This window comes from Bombus huntii, chromosome 6, assembly GCF_024542735.1.
Source record: "Bombus huntii isolate Logan2020A chromosome 6, iyBomHunt1.1, whole genome shotgun sequence".
Classification (NCBI taxonomy): Eukaryota; Metazoa; Arthropoda; class Insecta; order Hymenoptera; family Apidae; genus Bombus; species Bombus huntii.
Window position 1 is genome coordinate 3,657,172 of NC_066243.1, and position 21,661 is coordinate 3,678,832.

Here is a 21,661-nt window from a genome sequence, read left to right on the forward strand (position 1 = left end):
TAATAAACAAATCATAACAATAATCGTAACTTAACTTAAACCAGAACGACAGATATAAACCTAATCGTAATGAAAAACACGTACATAATAAACAAATCATAACAATAATCGTAACTTAACTTAAACCAGAACGACAGACATAAACCTAATCGTAATAAAAACTACGTACGTAATAAACAAATCATAACAATAATCATGACTTAACTTAAACCAGAATGACAGACATAAACCTAATCGTAATAAAAACTACGTACGTAATAAACAAATCATAACAATAATCATAACTTAACTTAAACCAGAACGACAGACATAAACCTAATCCTAATGAAAACCACGTACGTAATAAACAAATCATAACAATAATCATAACTTAACTTAAACCAGAACGACAGACATAAACCTAATCCTAATGAAAACCACGTACGTAATAAACAAATCATAACAATAATCATAACTTAACTTAAACCAGAACGACGGACATAAACCTAATCGTAATAAAAACTACGTACGTAATGAACAAATCATAACAATAATCGTAACTTAATTTAAACCAAAACGATAGACATAAACCTAATCGTAATAAAAACTACGTACGTAATAAACAAATCATAACAATAATCATAACTTAACTTAAACCAGAACGACAGACATAAACCTAATCCTAATGAAAACCACGTACGTAATAAACAAATCATAACAATAATCATAACTTAACTTAAACCAGAACGACAGACATAAACCTAATCGTAATGAAAACCACGTACGTAATAAACAAACCATAACAATAATCGTAACGTAACTTAAACCAGAACGACAGACATAAACCTAATCGTAATGAAAACCACGTACGTAATAAACAAATCATAACAATAATCATAACTTAACTTAAACTCTGTTAGCTGTATAGACAAGTACCTACATCTGTCCTTATACTCCGAGTTAGTATGTCTACCTATGTACACCTGTATCTTACATTACTTGTATTGCCCCTTTTCTTCTTTGACATCATGCTTCTTCATCCCCTGATTTATTGCTTCAATTTTGTTCTGAAGCTCTTCTCCTCTTCTAAGAACCAGAATATTTAATGCAAAAATTATATCGTGACACCGATATTACTCGATCATGGTCACCTAAACTAAGATTTTGTCTTATGTAGGCCATAAAAAGTTTTTTTTTTTATATTTATTAAAATTTATAATCAATTCTCGCATTGAGAATTTTCAGTAATTTTTCTGGCGTGGCGCAGTGACATGACTAATTATTTATAATAAGTTAATACTTATTATAGATAAGTATAATTTGTAAGTAAGTATTATAAATAAGTAAATATTACTTAAATTCAATAACTAATTGAATCTAGCGTTTAGGTCTAGCTGGTAGTGCCATAAAAAGATGTAGAACTTTAAATGGACTCAATGCGGAATAATCAAGTGATTTGTACAATTTAATTAATTTAATTGGGAACTTATGTTTGCTTTATTATTAAACTTCTTACTGTTTTATTATTTTATTTTATTGTTTTTTTATACTGATAACTTAGGTAATCGAGCACCTGTTAAAATTTCACCATTAATGAAACTGAACTTTACAGACGATGAAGAAATGTACGGAGTGCGTATAACACATGAAGATATAATATAAAACATCCAAAGTAGAGTGTTAGTTAGAATTTGTAATGGATGAAACAAATATCTTGTTTGAAACCCATTATTTTAATTTATACAGATATGAACTTGCATATATAAGTATATATATATATACTATACATGCTATATATACTATACATATATATATATACTATATATATACTATTTGTTTCATCCATTATATATATATATATATATATATATATATATATATATATATATAGTAAATGCTACTTGTATATATGTAGTACTTGTACTTATATATATAGCATATGTTATTTGTATATATATAGTATTTGCACTTGTATATATATAATACATGCTACTTGTATATGTATAGTACTTGTACTTGTGTGTATATACACACAATAAAAATTTTTTTTTTAATTTTTTTAAAAATCTACGGTGAGATCCGTTATAACGTACCGCGCGCGTACCGAGCGAAAATTCAAAGTCGATTTTCTCGAAAACAAAGCCTCAAACGAAAAATTTTTATTCTATATTTTCGACTTCTTTTTTCGCGTGGAATCACCCCCTTTCCGCTTGTACCACCAGTTACCAACCACCCTGTATATATAGTACTTGCATATATATTGTATATATATATGTATATGTTTAGTATTTGCTTGTATGTATAGTCTGGTAATAGTATTAATTGAATTATGCCATAGGTATTATGGCCGATATGTAGCTGCAGCATTAAGCGCGAAAAAAGCTAAATATTCTAAACTAATGATTATTGCCACTAATGGGTGTAGTAAGTATAGCAACGTTCTAAAATTTCTGCACAGAAATATGCTTCCTTGGGGATCGTATTATACATCTTGTCAACGAAGGCCTCACAAATTCTTTTGTAAATTGAAATACCTACTCCTATATACAATGTGTCTACAAAGTTTCAAGACTACATCAATAAGATATTAGACTCTCGAGGAAACAACTTTGTTGCTTCTTAGTTAGACTTTGATATAGTCTTCCTCTAAATCAATATCTCGAGTGCACACATATAGTACAATGTTTTTCAAGCATTCGCGGACCCGATCTCTGGAAACACGTCAACGGGAATCGTAAATTCTCGTTACGATATACAATCGACGCCACGAAACTGGTCGATCCCCTATTTTGTTTACGATAATAGATGTGATTGAATTTATTTATAACGCTGAGGTAACACGTTATAATGTACTCTTTATTCCAACAACGATTGTAGATAAGATGATTACGCTCGTTGCGTATATATATTATATGTTAATTAGATGAGTTATCAAAAGTAGATATAGTTAATGAATATATGTTGACTGAGTTAAAGCAGTGAACTCAGTGCAGACACGTCGACTGACCTATAGTCGTAGATCCAGTAAAGTTCGGTGACGATGCTGTTGTGACGTTAATCGACATTAGAGGCTAGATATGTGCGGGCCCTCACCGCGTACCCTCAATAACCTCAAGAACCCATCATGAACTTAAACTTTTAGTTTATTGTTCCTTTAAGTTTTATCGGTTTATGGATGGTCCTTGGAACAGTCCTTAGGTTTATTGCACGTTCTTACAAATTACGAAGAAAGCAGGTAGTTACCTAACGGGAACATCGAATATTTGGCTAACGGAAAAGCTGGTTTTTTTCATAAACAATGTCACCTACGAGCTACGTTGGCAGGAGGCTTCCTCCTCTCATCTTCATTTATTAACGTGGGCTATAATCAATTGGCATCGCGGACCGTCACCCTCACTTTTCCTAACGAAAAGTGTGAACAACGAATCCGCGTTGTTAGCTCAAAGAGACACACTCACACCGAGCTTTCCTCCGTAATAATACGAGAACACCTCGACACTGAAATTACAAACTCTCATCAGTCAACATCTCCCAGATCAATAGCGTAAACTGTGTTATTTATAAACTTGTGTTATTTAATAAAGTTCTATAGAAAAGGAACATAAAGTTGAGTTACGCCTCAACCTTCTTGTCTTTAAAACCGATGCCTTAATTTTACGTGACACTGCCGCAGAGGAAAACTCTTGCTGGGTGTTGGTCGCCTCACCACCGGTAGCTTGCGGATGAAAATACATGGGAAAATCCACGTTTCCCCACTTTTTACCTGATGGAGCAATAACCATAAGGAACATCTTGACTCGAAGATGTTCCATACCACTTAACGGTCAAATCGAAATGCTTAGTTCTACGACAATTCCTTATGAATATTACGGTCCAACTAATTATATTGATTGATTATATTGTTTCCGGGCTACGCAAAGATTCACCGGACGAAACATACAATTTTTCTTTTTTATTTATTAAAATTTACAATCAATTCTCGCATTGAGAATTTTCAGTAATTTTTTTCTGGCGTGGCGCAGTGACATGGCTAATTATTTATGATAAGTTAATACTTATTATAGATAAGTATAATTTATAAGTAACTATTATAAATAAGTAAATATTACTTAATTTAGATAACTAATTGAATCTAGCGTTTAGGTCTAGCGGGTAGTGTCTCTTCAGCCTGCGGATCTGGTCCGACGTATCAAGTACTCCAGTAATTAGGGGGTTTCGATGTTTCTTGACTCTTTTGCTATATCTGTCGCTATATTTTGCTATTTCCTCTTTGACTGTTGGTATCTTGTGGTCGCGATGTATTAGTTCGTTGGTGACATACCAGGGTGCATTTATAATGGATCTTAGCGTTCTCGATTGGAAGCGTTGGAGTATTTCAATGTTGGAATTACTTGCTGTTCCCCATAGTTGAATTCTGTAGGTCCAGACAGGTTTTATTACGGTCTTATAGAGGGTAATTTTATTCAGTAAGACGAAACATACAATGATAATGTTTCTGAGTTTCTCTGTACACACAACGCACACACAATACATACAATGTAGACTGTTTAACCCACATGCTGTTATATTTCCCTGAATGTCTCCAAACGTATATTTTCCTTTTTTCATTATAACATTTGAAACCTCGATTCTGCTTACATGTAGCATGTACAATATATTTTTTCTCTATTTATTTATTTATGCTCCAGCCATGCATCGTAGGTGTTTGGAGATGTACAGGCTTGGCCTTGGTTTTACCGACTGAACGTTATCCATGTGTATATTTTATGGGCCTAAACAGGGCAAAAACGTTAGATAAACATAGGTCGCTTAAAGCTTCGTTAAAAATTCACGACAAAAATATGAAATACAAAGGGAGCAGCAAGAGGCTCGCGTTTGCACTGTAATGTAAGAAGTTGATGATGATGGTGTTGATGTAAGCAGAAACCAGCCATACATACGTTCACTCTGTCTATGCAAAAGTGAATAACTAATTCTCCGTCGCAAAATATCTGCGTCTGAGAATGAAACATTTGCGGAAATGAGACGAAATGGGAATGAAATTCGCAGGACGATAAATTGTATTATCGATTCTGTATCGTCGAAACGATGGACATTTCGAGAAGAAGAATTAGTTGCCTTTGTACAAACAAGATAAAAGTGAATGGTATCGCAGTAACCGCGAGTCTGCTGCTCTTCCTTCATATTTTTTCACACTTATATTTTTGAACTTCATATTTTTCTTGTAACTTTTTCCTACAGCTTTGAGCGATCTACGCTTATATTTTTTTTTTGTTTATTTATTTATTTACATTTTACAGTTTGTCCAGTAGGACATTTGGTAAAATATTATAGCTTAGTGATATAGTAATATAACATGTGGATGGCTACTCTCAGTGGGATACCATCTTCGAAGCCTACGTCTATATAACAATTTTTTCTTACTTAGACACAAAATACTGACATCGTTTGGGCGTTTAAATCTCCGACACCCCGTATATAAATCTTCTTTCTAACGTAACATAATTTTTTTATTAATTTGTACAATTAATGTACAGCTATAGAACGTTTAGATTACATCGTCTGTTAAAGAAAGAGAAGGCGCGAAGATACGCTGCAATATTTGGCTCTGCGACAATTTGCTTCGTGCCGAGCTGTAATTTTATTTCGAGCAGTTGCCTGATCTTCAAACTAATTACTTTCTATCGTACCCGTTCCAATACCTTCGTCGATCGGTAAAATAATTGTTACAAAATGGCTGGAAATTATAGAAGAAAATCTAGCGCAGATCTCTTATCAGTTCGCTACGAAGATCGATAAAAAGATTTGTCAGGTGAACATTTTAAAACATGCCACTTTGTCTATGTTAGAGAAAGAAACGTGTGTAGGAAAAATACATGGCACAAGGGTCAATCAGTTGATCGAATTCAACGATTTAGAAATCGTTCTATGGACGCAAAACTTCTTCACCTTCGTTGCCAATGTAACCTGTTAACGCGTTATTTCTTCGCCATGAACGTTGATTGGCGTATATAATGCAATCAACAGACGTATAAGATCCTCTACGTTTCTTATGTCCGTCGCTATTCATAGTCTACTGCACACACGGTTGTCTTATTATACCCAAACAATGACTTCTAGCGTTAAAAGAGCCATTGAGAGCGAAAACTTATTTTCAGATTCAAAGACGTACAAAGCAATTTATCAGTCATGTTACTGTCTGCTCTATCAATTCATCTTGCTGTTTGTTGGATATAAATATTGCAGTTATGGTAAATAGGACAAGGTTGTTCGTAACCTGTGCTGTTCGGTTTGTTAGTTTACCTTGTAGCAACCTTGTAAACAGATTGACCGAGTCTGTTCGATTTATATTGGCGTAATCACAGTATTAAAATTTAGTTACGTTACGCTTAAAGTTACAGCAACAAGCTTTTTCTGCTCGATCTTCGCTGCTCAATCTTTTGAGAAATCTCTTCCAAAGAAATGTATTCATATTTTTTTATAATACAAAATTTTTTCATCCACGATGCTGTGAATACACCCAAACACATTTTCTTCTTTGTTTGTTGAATATTTTCAAGAAAACAGTGATAGTACCTGGATATGGCAAGTGAAATTATTTTTGGAAAAGTAGATTGATCGCTGTGGGATGTCAGAAGATGTTACATGGCGAGCTATTGCCTTTCGTGATGGAAATGGAAGACAAAAGAGAATTTTTGCTACAGGAAAGTGGCTCGAAAATTTCGCGATAGAATTATCACGATGACCAGCACTGGGTGCTGACCTGAACGCGATCGAGAACCTGTGGGAAATTGTAGCAAGGAGACTTTACGATCGGGAGAAGCCACTTGCAGAAAATATCGTTGGACGTAGAAAAGGAATAAAATCCGCGTGGGCGAATATTGGAAACGTAACTTTAAATAAGTTAGTGGATAGTGTAACGTATTAGTAAAAATTCACTAAACGTAGAATGAAAATGTAACAAAATTTGCACTAAGTTTATATTTTTTCGCAGTGAAGATTACAATTTTAGGAGGAAATTTAATTAATAAAATATTTAGTTAGCAAAAATTCACTAAACGTAGAATGAAAATGTAACAAAATTTGCACTAAGTTTATGTTTTTTCGCAGTGAAGATTACAATTTTAGGAGAAAATTTAATTAATAAAATATTTAGTTAATAAAAATTCACTAAACGTAGAATGAAAATGTAACAAAATTTGCACTAAGTTTATATTTTTTCGCAGTGAAGATTACAATTTTAGGAGGAAATTTAATTAGTAAAATATTTAGTTAGCAAAAATTCACTAAACGTAGAATGAAAATGTAACAAAATTTGCACTAAGTTTATGTTTTTCGCAGTGAAGATTACAATTTTAGGAGGAAATTTAATTCTTCGAAAGAAAAAAACTTTTCTTTGTCGCATCTTCAGTTTTGTGTTACATCGTAACATGAAATTATGTAAAGGATTCTTGTCAGTTTTTATTTCAATATTATGACAAATCTAAAAATAGAATTGACTTTATAATTATTCATGGCATTTATTAATTTATTGTATGTATATATTTGTTTAAATTTGTTCTCACGAACAAGAAATAAACCTGATTTACAAGTCCGAGTCTAACGTTTGAACTATCACTTTTGCAAAATCATTTATTTTTATTAATCATTTCTTCATAAGACACATCATGTAGATCATGTGGCTATATCGAACGAGATTCGTGCAGCTTAAAAATTAGAACCGTAAAACCACGTTACGCCAGGTAACCGATACAAATTATAAAATACTTCATTTCATAGAGAAATTAGTATCTCAGTGTATCTTAGTGGTATGATAAAATGCATTTCGCTGTTTAACAATTAATATTTCTCGAAAAACTATTGAGAATATGTTTTCAGAGAAGACGATACTTTAAAAAATGTTTAATTTCGAAAAAAAAAAAAAAAAAGAAGAAAGCAAAGCAACGTTATTACGTCGATGATCAACCAGTTAGTAGTTTTTGACGAGTATAGTCGTCATGATGAAATAGCAATATTTTACGTTATGACGAGCCCTGTTACTAATAACATTAAAAAATAAAACATTGCCATTTCGTTACAGCTTAATTCTGTATTATAACAGCTACACATAGTCTGTGTTTGATCGCTTGCATTTTGCGATACATTTTACGTAAACGCTTTTCAAGCAGTTCGCAACAGCTAACTGGTTGAACATTAAATTTCACTTTGCCTTTTTCACTTTGCCTTTTTCACTTTGCCCAGTACAATAGAAGAAAAGTACCTGAACTTTATATACGATTTATAAAATACGATAAAATGTTGTTAATATGTTGAAAGAAAACTAATTAATAGCCTACTTTTATATCATTCGAAGTTAAAAAGGTACCACTCATATGAATCACACATTACTCATCTAACTTTATTTAATTTTAAATAAAAGCTCTGAAGATTTTATTTCGCAAATTATTAAAAAATAGTCTCGCGAGATATAACGACTTTTCTTGGTGTGATACTTTTTAGAAAACTCATCTTTGCATTTTCAAGTATTGATTAATATTAATTTAATAAGTAGAAAATTATAATTTGTTAATGATATAAAATGAAACATTGCTTCCACGCTTCGTTATGGAAATATCTGGTTTAAAAATTCGTTTTAGATATCTTTTGCATTTAAATATTCTATTTCATAAATATATTCCGACGGAAGAAGCTTGATAAGCAGCAAATTATAATCTGCCAAGAATCTATGTATATTCTACCAATGTTTCTATTTTATTTACCTAACAAAAATATTTCTCCTATCAGTCTGCGTTTAACTTGATTGCAAATGATTCGTAACTGATGCGACGTAAAACACGTTCCGACTGATCGGCGATATAAAACGAGACATACAGTGCCTCCATGCCTCGTTACAGAAATATCTGGTTTAGACATTCGCCTTAAATATACTTTACATATAAATCTTTCATTTCATAAATATAATCCGACACGTGGAGTTCGATAAACAGCAAATTATAATTTGTCAAAAATCTATCTATCTATTTATGTAATGGAAATATTTCTTTAATCTTTATACTTTACATTTAAATATTCTATTCTGTAAATATATTACGACACGAGGAGTTCCATAAACAGCAAATTATAATTTGTCAAAAATCCAGCTATCTATATACATGATAAAAATATTTTTTTAATCTTTATACATTTAAATTTTTACATTTAAATATTCACTTTCATAAATATAATCCAACACGAGGAATTCTATAAACAGCAAATTATAATTTGTCAAAAATCCAGCTATCTACCAATATGACAAAAATATTTCTTTAATCCTTACACTTTACATTTAAATATTCAATTCTATAAATATAATCTAACATGTGGAGTTTCATAAACAGCAAATTATAATTTGTCAAAAATCTATCTATTTACCTACATGATAAAAATATTTCTTTAATGTTTATACATTTAAATTTTTACATTTAAATATTCACTTTCATAAATATAATCCAACACGAGGAATTCTATAAACAGCAAATTATAATTTGTCAAAAATCTATCTATCTACTTATGTAATGGAAATATTTCTTTAATCCTTATACTTTACATTTAAATATTCTATTCTGTAAATATATTACGACACGAGGAGTTCCATAAACAGCAAATTATAATTTGTCAAAAATCCAGCTATCTACCTACATGACAAAAATATTTCTTTAATCCTTACACTTTACATTTAAATATTCAATTCTGTAAATATATTCCGACACGTGGAGTTCCATAAACAGCAAATTATAATTTGTGAAAAATCCAGCTATCTATATACATGACAAAAATATTTCTTTAATCCTTACACTTTACATTTAAATATTCACTTTCGTAAATATAATCCAACACGAGGAATTCTCTAAACAGCAAATTATAATTTGTCAAAAATCCAGCTATTTATATACATGATAAAAATATTTCTTTAATGTTTATACATTTAAATTTTTACATTTAAATATTCACTTTCATAAATATAATCCAACACGAGGAATTCTCTAAACAGCAAATTATAATTTGTCAAAAATCCAGCTATCTACCTACATGACAAAAATATTTCTTTAATCCTTACACTTTACATTTAAATATTCAATTCTATAAATATAATCTAACATGTGGAGTTTCATAAACAGCAAATTATAATTTGTCAAAAATCTATCTATTTACCTACATGATAAAAATATTTCTTTAATGTTTATACATTTAAATTTTTACATTTAAATATTCCCTTTCATAAATATAATCCAACACGAGGAGTTCCATAAACAGCAAATTATAATTTCTGAAAAATCTATCTATTTACCCATCTAATAAAAAATATTTCTCTAATCAATCGAAGTGTAACGTCGTCGCTAATGACCCGTAACCGAAGCGACGTAAAACACGTATTAAAAAAAGCAATGTTCCGATTGATCGGCGATATAAAACGAGGCAGAATAGCATCGTTACAGAAATATCTGACGTTCGTTTGAAATATGTATGTAGCCTCGGTTCGCAAGCCCAGCCAAATCGCACGACCAGTCTGCCCATGTTGGTACGTTTCTGGCGAATTTGTTTTTATTTTATTTCCACTTCGCCTGAAATTCGCCAGTGCTCTATTCTGCTGGTTAAATTCACGGGGAATAATCGTGTAGCATAATCGTACGCTATTTGATGTGCTTGAATTTATAAATAGCGTCGGAGGGGTTCGTTGGATACTAACGTTGTGAGTATAGCACCTATACGTAGATACGTATCGTCAGTCGTCGGTTATCAAAATTGTGACGTCGTAAACGCGAATGCATCTCATTATGCCGTAATTGTTATGGATAAGATTAAATTTAATGGACCCGCTTTACGGTTACTTTCATTAAGTGATACGGACTATAATCGGTAGCCTGTTTTATGTGCGTATGTACTTTCCAAGCAATTAGCGCAATTTCAGAGCAATTTGTAGATTCCCACAAATCGCAAGATTATTATAGTGACTGAAGCTGAAAATTGTCAAATTTAGATTCGTATTAGATTGTCGCAAAAGTGTCTTTCTTTTACAAACGTGCTTTTTGCAACGATGTATCTTTACACAAACATGAAATGAAACAAAAGGTTATGAAAACATGAAAAAAGAAGTCTAAAATATAGAATAAAAATCTTTTTTTAATTTTTTTTTTTTAATTTTTAACGTACCGAGCGAAAATTCAAAGTCGATCTTCTCGAAAAACAAAGCCTCAAACGAAAAATTTTTATTCTATATTTTCGACTTCTTTTTTCGCGTAGAATCTGTATAATGTATAATTATATTATTATATTAGGTCATCCCATAAGTTCGTGCCGTTTTTCGAGCGGTTATATATGTTATTTTTTTTAAACACCTATGAATCGTTGTCTTAGGTATTTTCAGAACATTTGACATCTCTTGAACTGTCAAACTTCGTGATTTTTCAACAAGATCCCGAATTTTATCTTCGTCTGTCTGAGGAGGACGCCCGGAGCGTTCCTCGTCTTTTAAACAGAAATTCCCAGCTCTAAAACGTCGGAACCACTTCCTACAGGTGCGAGATGAAAGCGCATTTTCTCCGTAAACAGCACATATGTTTTTCGTGACAATTGTTACAGAACTTCCTTTCCGAAATTCATATAACACGAGATGTCGAAAATGGATACGCATTTCACTCATGATTTTTTACTGTTAGAAGTCACTGTGTTCGCTATATTACGATCTTATACCCACGAAAATCTGCTCTAGCCTGTTCTCGATCAGCTAAGCTCAAGTGCATTGGTCCCTTATCGCCGTATGTTTATAAATCGACACATGAAATGTATACACAAAAGTCGGCACGAACTTATGGGATGACCTAATATTATTATTATTATATTACATTAATATAATTATATATAATTATGGTCTTTAATGGTCTAATTATTATATAATTATATTATTATATATTATATTATATTAATATAATTATATAATTGTGGACTTTAACTTAACAGAAGAAAATGGACCATACGTAATTCAATAAAATAACGTGGAATAAAAAATTTCCTTATGAAACGAAAGAAAGTTTTGCCACAACCTAATTGCATTGTATTATACAAAGTGACTCGAGAAAGTGGAAAAAGTCACATCTTGTTGTTGATTAAAGTTAAAAGACGTGTTAGAGAAAAGGTTTCAATGATATATAATTCTCTTTCTTTTCTTTTCTTTTCTGACAGTTTCGCTTGTTTCCTAAGCGTAACGACGCGACTTTAAAATAGAAATGCGTATCTTTTCACGTACACCGATTATTCCAAATATTCCGTGTGTGAAAGTATCAGAATGTTTGTGTCTGAGAATAATTTTTTTTTTGATCTGTTATAAGAAAATGACGATAAAGAAACATCATTACATAAGGTACAATTCTGTGTATTTCTGTGTAAATAATATACCCATTTATATTATTTATATATTTATTTATATATCTATATATTTATATTTGGTATATTTTGGAGAAACTGGAAAAAGTCATATATTGTTTTTGGTTACATTTGAAAGAAATATTAGAGGAAAAGATTGACGATATACGATAGCATATCTTTCTTACAGCTTCACATTTTTCATCGGTGCAACGACGTAACTAAATACTACAGCTATGTTTTTTAAGATAGAAATGCGTATGTTTCTACGTATCTTTATCTGTTTTAAAGTCGTTTATATTTTCTAATCTCGTTTATATTTTTTCTGTTATAAAAAAAACAACGATAAAGAAAATTACACAAGGTACAAGTTTATGTAATTTGTAAATAATTTACCATTGGTGCACATTGGAAAAAATTGGTAGAAATTACATTTTTGTTTTGGTTAAAATTAAAAGAAACGTCAAAGAGAAGATTTGAGTGGTATAGGTTAACATATTTTTCTTTTATTACTTTACATTCTTTATCGGTGCAACGATATTAAAAAAATGCAGAAAAATACAGATATATTTCTTAAAGTACAAATTCATATCTTTCATGCACACCGATTATTCGAAATATTCTGTGTGCGAAAGTATTGGTTGTTATATTATTTGTATCTGTGAATAATTTTGTTTATCTCTTATTGAAAAAGTAACACGATGATATAATAAATAAAACAGCAGAATAGCATAATAAACGAGCTTCATTGCACAACTTTGGGTAATCGTATAAAGTTTGTATAAACTTTGTATAATTTTTAAATAACGTAATCACTGGTATACGCATCTTCTGTAATTTAATTTATAGTACGTTTTTCAAGAAATTGTTTAGAATTTATTTCTCATGTCGTGTTCGAAACGCTCGAGTTCTCGCGGATCTGACGTTTCTTTGACGTTTAGTTGTTTGCCAAATGTATTGAGATGCTGCAGTAGTCTCGCGTAAATAGTTTTTTTTTGAGTATTTCGTGGCTTGCTACTTGACCAAAGTTTAAAGATTACGATGTGAATACTGGTTTTAAGCGTAAAATTAGCGCAAAAAATGATGCCACTGACATACCACGTACCGTGGTTGGTTAATACGACGAATGATCGCCTAATCAAATAATTTGATAATCTGTGCGAAGTGTGTCCTAATAAATATCTCGTAGCTTCTGTGTTCCATGTGAAATTCGTTTCAAATCTTACCGACAGAATCGCGTTTCGTTTACTCTCGTCGCTGTTAGTGAAATTTCAAAATGCGTCGCGCTATCACACAAGAAGTTTCTACGAGTGCTCGAACGCTTTCTTCAATCGCTGTATATATAAATTTAAAAAACAGGCGGAGTATTATCGAGCACAAAAATACAGAAAACAGAGAAATTACAAAATTACAGTAGAATGAAAAAATCTTATCTTTCGCAAATCGAGAGCATCGGAAATGATGTTGACTTTATAATAGAAACAAGTTGCAAAAACAAGCGGAGCCTGTGTCGAACACAAAAATACAGAAAACAGAGAATTTAGAAAATTACAATAGAATGAAAAAATCTTATCTTTCGCAAATCGAGAGCATCGGAAACGATGTTGATTTTATAATAGAAACAAGTTGCAAAAACAAGCGGAGCCCGTGTCGAACAGAAAAATATAGAAAACAGAGAATTTAGAAAATTACAGTAGAATGAAAAAATCTTATCTTTCGCAAATCGAGAACATCGGAAACGATGTTGACTTTATAATAGAAACAAGTTGCAATAACAAGCGGAGCCCGTGTCGAACAGAAAAATATAGAAAACAGAGAATTTAGAAAATTACAGTAGAATGAAAAAATCTTATCTCTCGCAAATCGAGAACACCGAAACAGATGTTAAGTTTACAATAGAAACAAGTACACGTTGATCCGTCGCGTTAGCTGTTATACTATTTTATACAATTTATACAATTTAATTATATTTACTATAGTAAGAAAAAATTGCACCTGCCGTCTGCGATTTAAAAATCTCCGTGTAACCGGCAATTTACAAAATACATGTACGTTAAAGTATTTTCTTGCGAAAAAATTTCTTTACCGTTAAACGTTACAGATATTAGGCTACATAGCAAACACTAGATACTAAGCTATACGCGCGTAACGCGTAAGACAATTTCACGACAAACGCTTGTTAAAAAGAAAGAAATACATTTTTTATTGATCGTTCGGTATTTTTCGTTCGCGCTGTATATTATTCATACTCGACAGATAGCACAGTATAATAGTCGGTGCATAATTAATACGCGTTCTGGAGGACTGGCGCGGTCACGAAACGTTTGTTTGCTCGATACCACTGTCGTGTTTTATTCTTCGTATTCGCTTCCACCAAATCATCCTGCAGCTCTAACGTCTAACGTGACTTTCAATTCGTTTGAAAATACGAGCTGCCATTCATCTTTGTTCAGCATTAAGCGTAATAGACGCTAAATTGCAGCAGCCTCGCAATTACCTTGTCACTCGTACCCTACACACTGCGCGATCCATTGGCGTTCATGAAGATTCGTATTGAAGCGAGCCGTGATAAGGGGATCTTTATGAAGATGCAGCGAATTACTCGTGAACCGTTTCAAATTCGCCATCAAAGTCGGCCTCGATTCAAATTTCCTCCGCGAGGCGAGCCATCGCCATCGCCGATGTTTCTTCGACACTGTACGACGCATTGGCGTTCTGTTGTTTTATGAATTTCACGAGGTACGATCGTCTGCTTGGCAGACCTGTGACAAACGTCGAGCCTGGGCAGAATATTTGTACGCAGAGTGCGATAACGTTGTTATTCGCAGCTTTCGAAATGGCACGCGTACGAGGAAGATGTACGATGTTCGTTCATCGTTCGAGTCCCAGGGGTCTTTGAAAAAACAGGGTCGAAAAATGCCGAGCAACGCGACAGCGTTTGTCTTAACACTAGAACTACCGATAGTTAACACGAAACTGTTTCTATCAAAACCAGTCAAAATGATAAAAAATACGTAATAATAGAATATTTTTATATTTATTGATTTATTACTTTCTTACAGAAGCAATTACATGTTATGTAGTGTATTTTTGGTATTATTAATCCATCTGGGATAATGATCCCTAAACGAGGGTTGACACATTTGTAAAATTGTAGAACCAGTCATTTTGACTGCTGTGGTATTTCTAGTGTTAACATTTAGAATTTTCCTGATAACTGATATCATCATATTGAGTGATACGCAGTAAAAATTTTCAAAACGCGTGGCAAGTTGTACAAAACGAGGAAACTGGTTAATTGGGGTTCGATAAACAGATTGCAGCACCCTTTTACACTTTGACAAGTACCAGTCATTTTTACTAGTATTGGTATAAGTAGCCTTTGTACAAAATTATTTTCAGTTTGAATACATAACAAACCAAATAAAATTCGTTATATTATTCTTTTAGTTATCGTCGCGAAAGTCATTACATCATTGCGGAAAGAAATATAACACGAAGTAGGAATTTTAAAATAAAATTGTAAAACCAGTCAATTTGACTGGTGTGGTAGTTTCAATTTTAATTGACTGTAAAGAAAAACACGCTATATAAACTATATCGTTATATATGCGTATTATTAATTTATAAATAATTCAAGTTTGTTCAATAAAAATTATTGAGAAGATAACAATGAAATAGAAAATACCGTCAGTCGTCCGTAGCCTTCAAATGTACTGCGACTTTTCCACACGAAATCTAAACAGCGCAATAGCGCTCGTCATACTTGTTATTTTTATGAAATACGTTTATATTGTTATATATGCGTATTATTAGTTTATAAGTAATTCAAGTTTGTCAATAAAAATTATTGAGAAGATAACAATGAAATAGAAAATACCGTCAGTCGTCTGTAGCGTTCAAATGTACTGCGACTTTTCCACACGAAATCTAAACAGCGCGCTTCGCACTCAAACGGTTAAAGACGAAGAAGAACGTAATTGGTAAAAACGAATGAGAGAAAGTACGGAAGAAGGAAACTGGATGCAAGACGAAATTCTTGCGTTCGTATCCTTCTCGTTTCCTCGCGTATACCGAATTAAGGGAGTGTCCTGAATTAGAATGTTCTAAAACAGCGTCTTTGTTGTGATTTTTTTAGAAGGGAAAGAAAGAAATGAAGTTATTGAATTTTGAGGTATGGTTATATATATATTTAACGAATACAAAAAAATTTTTTTTAAAGTAAAAAAGAAATTATAACAGATTTCTAAGCCTATTTCATGGGCTGCAGTTTTCAATCAGCGTGAAAGTTCCAACTCGTAATTCTTGGCCGAAACAAAAAACCAAAAAAGGATTAAATTATTATGTATTTTTCTTCTGGGTGAACTAAACAACGGCAGAAAAAAAGTTTATTTAAATAATTGTACCTTAAAGTTTATTTTTTTTTAAGAACACTTTTTTTTAAACCCACCAAAAGCTTTAATTTCACATTTTTTTCTGACGTTGTTTAGTTCACCCAGAAGAAAAATATATAATAATTTAATCCTTTTTTGGTTTTTTGCTTCCGTCTAGAATCACGAGGTGGATGTTTCCCGCCGATTGAAAACTGCAGCGACTAGACGCCCGTGAAATAGACTTAGAAATCTGTTATAACTTTCTTTTTACTTTAAAAGAAATTTTTTTGTATTCTTTAAATATACATAAAACTATACCTCAAAATTCAACAACTTCATTTCTTTCTTTCCCTTCTAAAAAAAATCACAGAAAGACGCTGTTTTAGAACATTCTAATTCAGGACAACCCCCTAAAATGGAACTAACTATCCTACGCACCATGGTTTATTATATATAGCAACTTAAAACAATTATTGTCATTGTTCTGAGATGTCTTCAATTGTATTTTGTATATATTTTTCGCGATTATGGAAAGTCAGCGGGCGACGACTAAAACGATGCGTGAAGAGTTTAGCGTTTGTGGTACAAATTGTTCTTTCTCGTTGCAGTTTCTTCAGAATTTGGGCAAAGTGGATAGGACCGCGGATGACATATTCGACGAACATCTGCAGAACTTCATGAGACAGCAAAATGCCGCGAACAGATTGCAAAAAGAGTTCAACAATTACATCAGGTGTGTTCGAGGTAAGTCGATCGAAGATAAATCAAATTAAAACACCTATTCTATGATTTATATGAACATACGACAATACAAGTTAAACAAACGACAATATTTTAAATCTGTTAACATCAGTTTGTATGGAAGAGGATGCTTGTTAAATTCGAGTAAAAATTGCGACAAACAATTAACGATAGATGCACACTGCGTTCGATGATCAAAATATCGAAGCAATTGCGTTCTTTCTTTGAAAAACTTCAGTCGTCGTTATTTTATGCACGCGTGAAATATTGCCGATATTGTAGTTACGCATCTGCTGTGAACTGCAGCAGGCAGTAAAACCGATAAACCAAACATTTGCAGCAAATGCGTACACAAATTATCAGATCTGCGCGAGAAGCGAGCCGTGACCTTGGTTTTCTCTGACCCAGTCCGGCTTGTTCAAACCTACCGTCTTAATGATAATCTGTCGAACAGGTACATTTTTAACTTTGTAAATCTGCAGAGAATTGAAGCACTGCTATTCCTGTAGCTAGGAAATGTGAATTTTGCAGATCGTTACATCGATATATATATATCATATATAGCTCAGCTGACAAGAAAAATTCTAGTTGGTCATCATTTTTCATTATAGTCTACAAATTGATGATTAGTAATCGATATAAAATCGCTTTCATTTTAATACAATGATATAATAATGCGATATTATGGTGCAACGATAGGTGAATGAAATTAGAGTTAGAGAATACAAATACATCGCATGGTTAATGGAGATATTAATTATTATACATTGTTGCTATGATATTAAATATACTTACGATTACAATGTTACAATATACGGGGTGGTTGGTAACTGATGGTACAAGCGGAAAGGGGGTGATTCTACGCGAAAAAAGAAGTCGAAAATATAGAATAAAATTTTTTTTCTAATTTTTCCATCGAGACAACGATCTAAAGTGAGATCCGTTATAACGAGACGCGATAAAGTGGACGCGTACCGAGCCAAAATTCAAAGTCGATTTTCTCGAAAACAAAGCCTCAAACGAAAAATGTTTATTCTATATTTTCGACTTCTTTTTTCGCGTAGAATCACCCTCTTTCCGCTTGTACCACCAGTTACCAACCACCCTGTGTAATGATTATGTGATTAATGCATAGATTACGGTTATAATACCAATGAGTCCGATTTTCCGCTATATTTAATTACGTATTATTTATTAACGTATATGAAAAATAATCGCTGCTATAGTTTTATAGTACGGTTCTCTAAAATAAATAAATAAACTATGATATTAAATATACTTTGATACGATTACAATGTTACAATATATAATGATTATATGATAAATACATAAATTACGGTTGTAATACCAATGAGTCCGATTTTCCGCTATATTTAATTACGTATTATTTCTTAACGTATATGAAAAATGATCGCTGCTATAGTTTTATAGTACGGTTCTCTAAAATAAATAAATAAACTATGATATTAAATATACTTTTATACGATTACAATGTTACGATATATAATGATTATGCAATTAATACATAAATTACGGTTGTAATACCAATGAGTCCGATTTTCCGCTATATTTAATTACGTATTATTTATTAACGTATATGAAAAATAATCGCTGCTATAGTTTTATAGTACGGTTCTCTAAAATAAATAAATAAACTATGATATTAAATATACTTTTATACGATTACAATGTTACAATATATAATGATTATATGATAAATACATAAATTACGGTTGTAATACCAATGAGTCCGATTTTCCGCTATATTTAATTACGTATTATTTATTAACGTATATGAAAAATGATCGCTGTTATAGTTTTATAGTACGGTTCTCTAAAATAAATTAATTTATTCCGTTGATCTTTCATTTCACGAAACGTAATAACTCAATAGAGGTCCATTTATCTAAACGAAATTTTATTTAACGCCTGATTGACCCAAATTTTGTCGGTTGATTCGTTCGAGTTTGAACCTGAACTGCTATTATACGAAGGAAAAATAGTAGCGGGGATAATTGGCGAGTTCCTATTATATGAACTGTAATTATGTAAACTGTTTGTCCGCCGACAAGTTCAGATAAAGTTGCAGTTCTACCGCAAGGACAGAATGCAGTCACTTGGTTCAAAAAATACCGACAAAGTAAAAGTCGAGTTGAGATTGTTCAAGAAATGTCAAAGTACTTTTGCAGAATAAATTCTGCGTAATTTTCTGCTGAAAAATAAATCGTCGAAGGATTCTCTTTTGAATCATGCTTATCGAAGTAATCGTTCATGGCCTTGATTCGCGTCGAAGCTTGCATTACAAGTTACTCGAAATAGCATAACCGGTGAACTAGATTCCGCAGCAATACGTGAACCACTTTTCCTATAGCGAATATAAATCAGTTTCGATTAACTCAAAACTGGTATTACGAAAGTCTTTGACGTGTTTCTAAATGCTGACTCATAATCGTAAAACACTGTCGCTGGATGTTATCGTGGAAGTCTGACGCGCATACTACGTGCTTACGTTTATTATTTTATTTTTCATTTACAACGAACAGATGTTAAGTGCTGGGAAACGTATCTATGTGCTACTCTTGCTAAGAGTCTCAGTAAATATTTGAAAGTACAGTTGTAATGCAGTTGTAACTTCACTTTTTCAACGAATTTTTTTTTGTAACTAATAATGTAGAAGTATGGATTGCTATACAATGAAGTTTGAAAAACTATAGGTTTTTTCCATGGAACATTGAATTTCATTCGTAAGAGAATCGCCATGTTGCAAGTTGCACACCGTGTTCCAGTGGTTCCAAAAAGATTGTAGCAATCCAACAGTCTTGCTAAAAATTATTTTGAAATTTGAAAGATAATATGTGCGATAAATATCCCATCCCAAGCTCATAAAGATTAACATAATCCCTGTCCCAGTTGATAATTATATGCATACTTTTAAACATGATTGATAGCGATGGTAGACTGAAATTGAGCAAAATGATTCAAAAGAGACATTAAAAAATATCTCCATATTCTATTCATTTTAAAGTGACTAAGCAGAAAAGCATGTGATATATACTTTTCTTATATATAGGATTAATAGCAATGGTAAACTGAAATTGAGCAAAATGGTTCAAAAGGAACATTAAAAAATATCTCTATATTCTATCCATTTTAAAGTAACCAAACAGAAAAGCATATAATATATACTTTTCTTATATATATGATTGATAGTGATGGTAGACTGAAATTGAGCAAAATGATTAAAGAGAGACATTAAAAAGTATCTCTATATTCTATTCATTTTAAAATAACTAAACAGAAAAGCATGTGATATATACTTTTCTTATATATAGGATTAATAGCAATAGTAAACTGAAATTGAGCAAAATGGTTCAAAAGGGACATTAAAAAATATCTCTATATTCTATTCATTTTAAAGTAACTAAAAAGAAAAGCATATAATATATATTTTTCTTATATATATAATTGATAGTAATGGTAGACTGAAATTGAGCAAAATGATTCAAAAGAGACATTAAAAAATATCTCTATATTCTATTCATTTTAAAGTGACTAAGCAGAAAAGCATGTGATATATACTTTTCTTATATATAGGATTAATAGCAATGGTAAACTGAAATTGAGCAAAATGGTTCAAAAGGAACATTAAAAAATATCTCTATATTCTATCCATTTTAAAGTAACCAAACAGAAAAGCATATAATATATACTTTTCTTATATATAATTGATAGTGATGGTAGACTGAAATTTAGTAAAATGATTCAAAAGGAACATTAAAAAATATCTCTATATTCTATTCACTTTAAAGTAACTAAAAAGAAAAGCATATAATATATACTTTTCTTATATATATGATTGATAGTGATGGTAGACTGAAATTGAGCAAAATGATTAAAGAGAGACATTAAAAAGTATCTCTATATTCTATTCATTTTAAAGTAACTAAACAGAGAAGCATGTGATATATACTTTTCTTATATATAAGAAAAAGAAATATTATATAAGGAGAATTATATATGAATTTTATTATATATACTTTAATTATAAATATTATATTTATATTATATTCTATTGTATTTTAATTATATACTAAATATGTATAATAACATATTATCAGCCAGAGTATAGTTCCAAGACGCTGAAAGTTAGAAAGCTAACAAAGATGCAG

At 31.6% G+C, this 21,661-nt stretch overlaps 1 protein-coding gene and 1 long non-coding RNA gene across 9 annotated transcripts in view; one reads left to right on the top strand and one right to left on the bottom strand.

Moving 5' to 3' along the window:
- LOC126866599 (uncharacterized) overlaps positions 1–21,661 on the bottom strand; it is a 156,404-nt gene that overhangs the window by 112,854 nt on the left and 21,889 nt on the right. Inside the window, exon 6 of one of the 5 annotated variants that reach the window (XR_007689940.1) lies at positions 2,020–2,213. The exons of 3 other annotated variants lie outside the window; for them this stretch is intronic. This is a non-coding gene — a long non-coding RNA (uncharacterized LOC126866599). Of the gene's footprint in view, positions 1–2,019; positions 2,214–17,502; positions 18,598–21,661 lie in introns of those variants that run through there. One more of the 5 variants, XR_007689941.1, reaches the window with a different exon arrangement.
- LOC126866590 (amphiphysin) overlaps positions 1–21,661 on the top strand; it is a 146,799-nt gene that overhangs the window by 107,869 nt on the left and 17,269 nt on the right. For all 4 annotated transcript variants that reach the window (XM_050620390.1, XM_050620391.1, XM_050620392.1 and 1 more), the window contains exon 2: positions 17,360–17,495. In XM_050620390.1, the coding sequence (XP_050476347.1) occupies positions 17,360–17,495 (136 nt within the window). The remainder of the gene's footprint in view (positions 1–17,359; positions 17,496–21,661) is intronic.